This window comes from Tiliqua scincoides, chromosome 5 (genome assembly GCF_035046505.1).
Source record: "Tiliqua scincoides isolate rTilSci1 chromosome 5, rTilSci1.hap2, whole genome shotgun sequence".
Lineage (NCBI taxonomy): Eukaryota > Metazoa > Chordata > Lepidosauria > Squamata > Scincidae > Tiliqua > Tiliqua scincoides.
In genome coordinates, this window is record NC_089825.1 from 132,702,884 (window position 1) to 132,708,883 (window position 6,000).

At 48.1% G+C, this 6,000-nt stretch overlaps 1 protein-coding gene across 1 annotated transcript; it reads right to left on the reverse strand.

Moving 5' to 3' along the window:
* Positions 1 to 1,873: 1,873 nt before the first annotated feature.
* On the reverse strand, positions 1,874 to 2,821 carry LOC136653610 (olfactory receptor 6M1-like). Its single transcript, XM_066630500.1, has one exon. It carries the CDS (start codon positions 2,819 to 2,821, stop codon positions 1,874 to 1,876), a length of 948 nt encoding a protein of 315 aa, XP_066486597.1.
* Between the last annotated feature and the right edge of the window lie 3,179 nt (positions 2,822 to 6,000).

The following is a 6,000-nucleotide window of genomic DNA, read 5'->3' on the forward strand; positions in this document are numbered from 1 at the left end:
GCCTCCTCAGACAATTGTAATGGGCTGGCCAATTCATATGAACAAGGGTGGTCTTTATTAAGCAAGGGGTCATATATGGGAAGGATTTGGGAGGGAGGACCTATGGCTGAGCAAAAATGGTCAGCTCATTTGCCTGTCCATTTACAAGCAAAATATATCTGGGGGGCTTTTTTTGGGGGGAGGGGTACAACAAAATCCAAAGAGGGGTTTAAGAAGTAGTGACTGCAGCAGCATTTTATCTTCTATGGGCAGCCCAATCCTATCCTCCACATATACCAGAGCAATGAGCATTCTGGTGGCAAAAACAGCTTTATGGCCCTCAGAGTCGCGACAGCGCTGCCAAGATGATGTCAATTTGATGTCTCACTTGTATTTTCCCCAAATCTTCCTAGTCCACCTCCTAAATTTCTATCCACTCTGTCCCTGTATCATGCAGCAACTTTCCTTTTAAAAAAGATCAAATTAATCAGTAGGACAACTACAGTGGGCAACTTTTCTATAGGCTCTCATTAGTAGTTGGCAACCTTCAGTCTCGAAAGACTCTGGTATCGTGCTCTGAAAGGTGGTTCTGGAACAGCGTCTAGTGTGGCTGAAAAGGCCAATTAAGGGGTGCCAATCCCTTCCACACTGGGAGCAAGTGCAGTCTGTCCCTGGTCTGTCTCCCTGGCTATGGGCCTTCCTTCTTTGCCTCTTTGCCTCAGTCTGTTGGCCAAGTGTCTCTTCAAACTGGGAAAGGCCTTGAGAGTAATGAGAATAATAAGTCCATTGCCCCTTTACCTGGGCTCACAAAGGTATTTTCCGCAAATTGGTAAAAAGCTCAGCTTATTTCTAAACTTATCGAAACTTGGTGGAAGCCTTCCCCCATGTCATGACCCAACAAGTGCCTTCCCATGCTCTCAGCCGCTATCTCTGAAATCACCCCACCTTCCCTTTCAGTCTCCACTTGCCAGGTAGACATGAATGCCAGTGGTAATCAGCTCCAGGGAGAATTAGCTTAGGGCCTGTGTGGCACAGCTGGATCATACGTTTGGCTGTGAACCGAGAAGGTTAAAGCCCATCTACAGTTACCTGCAACAGAGCATAGCTCACTTCTGGACTATGTGCTTGGCCCACAGAAAGTCCCACAATCAGTGGCATAGCTGGGGGGGCAAAGCACTAAGCTTTGCAGGGAGCCTCACTGCAGCATGCAAGGGGCCCCTCCCCCTCTTCTTGGAGCAATTCCACGTAAGTTTGGAACCCACTTCTCAGAAAGGCTCCAAAGGGGAGAGGGTCTATTTATGCTGCAGTGAGGCTCCCTCCAGCTCTAGCTACACCACTGCCCACAATCAATTAGTTTGTGGTGGAATAGATTTACATAGGGGAATTCATGGCTCATGTTAAACATTTGAGTTCATCTGCTCAGTTCTCACAGGTATTTACAAACCCACATCTCCTTACTTCATCCTGCATGGATACACACTGACATCCTCTTCTCCAAGTTTTTTTTTTTTTTTTTATCACATGCAAGGTTTAAATCATCTTTAATTGAAAGCAGCATCCAACATTAATGTGCCTCTGACAGAACACACATTCTGCTTTTAGTGTTTTGAAGTTCTCCCATAACAACAATATTTGTACATTACGGAAAGAGTAAGGTTCAAAAGAGCTTTTTGGTGCCAAGGATTAAAACTTTCAAGCATGCTCTGTCGCACGCAAACACGCATACACATGCACAAATACACAAATGCGCTTTGATTGTCTCCTACTGAGCATCAAGAACAACATCCCTCCTCCCAGCTTGTAGTCCTTCCCATTCATCAAACAACCTATGCAACACGAACAAAGAAAGTACAAAGAAAACAGGGCTGGCAACTCCAGCTCTCTCCCATTTGTCTCACTGTGGAAACCTCTTCCTCTTCACACAGTCTCTGAAGGCCTCCTTGACCTTCTTATTCCTCAGACTATATATAAATGGGTTCAGCAGTGGGGTCACCACGGCCGTCAGTACTGCTACCGCCTTCTGGACATCTTGTGACCGTCCCTGGCCAGGCAAAGAGTACATGAAGATTGCACTGCCATAAAAGATGGAGGCCACCATGATGTGGGCAGCACAGGTGGAAAACGCCTTCTTCTGGCCTGTGGTGGAGTGCATATGCAAGATGGTCACAAGAATATAGAGGTAGGAGGCAACAGTGACAGACAGCGAGAGGAGCAGCACCACAGAAGATAGGATGGACACCAAAGCCATGAGGACATGCACATCATTGCAAGAAAGCTTTATCATGGGGGCATAGTCACAGAAGAAGTGGTCTATGGCATTTGAGCCACAAAAGGACAGCTGGAAAAGCCGAATAATTGGAAAAATGGTAGAAAGGAAGCCACCCACCCAGCAGCCCAAGACGAAAAAGATACAAACACGGTCATCCATAATGACGGTGTAGCGAAGAGGGTGGCAGATGGCAACATAGCGGTCAAAGGACATCACCGCAATAAGGATGAACTCCGTGGTGCCAAGGAAGAAGTAGAAATAGCACTGGGCAGCACAGCCCAGGAAGGAGATGGACTTGTTCCTGGAAAGCAGGTTCACCAGTATCTTGGGGGTGATTGAAAACACAAACAGGATCTCCAGGTTGGAGAGATTGCAGAGGAAGAAATACATGGGGGTTTGGAGGCGCTGATCCAGGCACACCAGAGTGATGATGGTGATGTTCCCAGTCAGGGTCAGCAGGAAAACAAAAAGAAGCACCGTAAAGAGGAGCACCTCCATGGGTCTAGGAAGCTGGAAGCCAATTAAGATGAACTCAGTCACTTGTTGCGTGTTGTTCGGATTCCTCATTTTCATGGCCAATCTGAGGCTGCAAAATAATCTAAAAGACACACACAAACGTCAGAGTTCATTTGATTCAAGGTAGGTTATATTCCCTGCTTTTCAAGGTTCTAAAGAGCAGGAGCCCTTGCTTGACTCTCAGTTACTACTCCTTACATCTTTGTACCCTTAAACAATCAAACACACACACACACACACACACAAAACAAAGCAATTCCATCTTAATTCTTTCTTCCTGGGTATTAAAGATATCCCCTCCACCCAGCCTGCCCAGTTTCATATCACTTGCAGGATTCAATGCTATCCACACTTACCTGGAGGTAAGCCCCAATGACGATAATTGGACCTGCTTCTGAATAGACATGCATGGGGTTGGGCTGTCAATCAAAGCTATTCTCCTCCTTTCTAAAGCTCCATGCACAATGGCACAAAAAAGCAGCCCCTTGACTGACTACAGCAATTCACTTCCTTATTCCCTCTTTCCCATGAAAGCTCAACGCCAGCCTTTTGGTCCACCTCTCCCGTGTACCAGGAAAGTCAGGACTGAATGGTTGAGGGATGTTGTTCTTCAGAACCTGTTCAACAGAGGCAATACAGAGAAGGTGGAGGACATGATTTGATGCGCTAAAGCATCACCGGAACACAATTGCAACCACCTAGATATGTATAGCGGCACAGGGTTGTATTTTTAAAGGCATCTGTGTGGGGTGGAGTTCAAAGAGCTTCTACAAATCAGTAGCCGTTCTTTGACTCTTCTCCCATTCCAAATGTTTTACAAAAAGATCTCCGGTTGTGAAATCCACTCCCATTTTAAACCAAACCTCTCTTTTTTAAATGTAATACACTGTTGTAATTAATGCATTGAACCTTCTTAATTTCCATACACTACATTTAATGACAAACCCTCCTACAATATTAGAATGAGTGGCAAAATGGAGGCCATGGAGACCAGGTCCATGGGGTCTTTTAATCTCATCACAGGTGAGCATCCTGATATTGTCCCCTGGAACAAGATACCAGCAAGGCTAGAGTTTTATAAAGGTGCTTGAGGGAGGTTCCAAAAACCTCCACCTGTATTCATGTTCTCAGGGGAACCTGAGTCTCACCGGTCCTTCTGGTCTTCCTCTCAGATCCCAGCCTAGTGAGCTCATTAGGAGCTATGGCACTGTGAGACAGTGTGGTGCAGTGGTTAGAGTGTCAAGTGAGAAGCAGAGAGACCCACTACTTTCTCTCTCAGCTGTGAAGTCCAGTGGCTGAAACTGGGCTAGTCTTTATCTGTCAGTCTGTGACAAGCTTATTGTGAGGAGAAAAGTGTGGCAGGGAGGAAGGGGGCACTTGCGAACCTGGCCACTGTGCTGCCCAGGGCCAGATCTACAGAATGCCACCCCCCCCCCCCCAGAATGTTGCCATTGCTCCATTGCATCTGGAGGGCCTTCCAAAGGTCCTGAGGCCTCCAGAAGGCCTTAAACCACACTTCCAGTTTTTGGCCGAAAACCGAAACCAACATTCTAGGCACTTAGAAGGTCCCTCGGTATAGGGCCTCCGTGCAGGGCACTGGGTGTGTGTGTGTGTGTGTGGCACTGGGGTGTTCCTCCCTGTGCCACCCAGGGCATTTGCATCCCTAGCCCCAGGTATGCCAGTATGTGTTAGAGGGTAGTGCAGTGTTTCTCAAACTGTGGGTCAGGACCCAATAGGTGGGTTGTGAGCCAATTTCAGGTGGGTCCCCATTCATTTCAATATTTTATTTTTACTATATTAGACTTAATACTACAAGTATGTTACTGCATTTTGGGAAGTGTTACAGACCTGTACTTTTAACAAGCTACTATGTAAATTATTTTAGCAATGATAGTAAATGGGACTTACTCCTGAGTAAGTGTGGGTAGGATTGCAGCCTAGTATTGTTAAAAATGGTCCTGCTTGATGATGTCGGTGGGCCCCGACAGTTTTTCATTCTAAAAAGTGAAACGTCTGAGAACCACTGGGCTAGTGCATTTAAGAACATAATAACCGCCCCACTGGATCAGGCCATAGGCCCATCTAGTCCAGCTTCCTGTATCTCATAGCGGCCCACCAAATGCCCCAGGGAGCACACCAGATAACAAGAAGAGCTGCAAGGCCTCCTGGGAATTGTAGTTTAAGAACATAAGAACAGCCCCACTGGATCAGGCCATAGGCCCATCTAGTCCAGCTTCCTGTGTCTCACAGCTGCCCCACCAAATGCCCCAGGGAGCACACCAGATAAGAAGAGACCTGCAAGGCTTCCTGGGAATTGTAGTTTAAGAACATAAGAACAGCCCCACTGGATCAGGCCATAGGCCCATCTAGTCCAGCTTCCTGTATCTCACAGCGGCCCACCAAATGCCCCAGGGAGCACACCAGATAACAAGAAGAGCTGCAAGGCCTCCTGGGAATTGTAGTTTAAGAACATAAGAACAGCCCCACTGGATCAGGCCAGAGGCCCATCTAGTTCAGCTTCCTGTGTCTCACAGCGGCCCACCAAATGTCCCAGGGAGCACACCGGATAACAAGAGACCTCATCCTGGTACCCTCCCTTGCATTGGCATTCTGACATAGCCCATCTGGCATTCTGACATAGTCCATTTCACCCCTTACTGTGTGACCAGTGCCAGGCTAGCCCAGTGCAAGCCCGCGCTGGGCCAGCTCAGGTGCTGGACTCACGTTCTGATGCCTGGCAGTTGCCCAGACTGCTGGGTGGTGGAGTGGTGAATGGGGTTGTGGGGAGAAGCGGGAGGGAGGTGTTCCGGGGCAGGGGTAAGTGGGGGAAGGGTGGGGAGAAAGCGTGGCGGGAGAGGGAGCGGGGCAGGAGGGGTGTGGACCTGGTGGAGCTCAGCTCCACCAGATCCTGAGCCCTGTTTTGGACCGTACAGCCCAACATGGGACTCTTTGATTCTGCACTGAGGTGGCAGCAGCTACCCAGAGCGTCCAGGATACCGTGGCAGCCATTTTTGGCACTGCACCAGCCCCACACTCTGGGCAGCTCAGGACTGGGGTGTTAGCTGTTTGCTCACAAATGGTATAGCTGTATGGGTCTGGGAGAAGTAAGAAAGGGTTTGTGACCACCCTATAGAGGGATATTCAGGGGCAAGCAATAGACTGCATTACAGTCCCTGGAGACTATGCAGCACAAAGGGAAAGTGTTTGAATCCTCTGGACTACAACACGTGTCTTTT

Bases quoted from the DNA above. Each gene is read 5' to 3' on its own strand.
- LOC136653610 (XM_066630500.1), bottom strand. From the start codon at position 2,821: ATGAAAATGAGGAATCCGAACAACACGCAACAAGTGACTGAGTTCATC.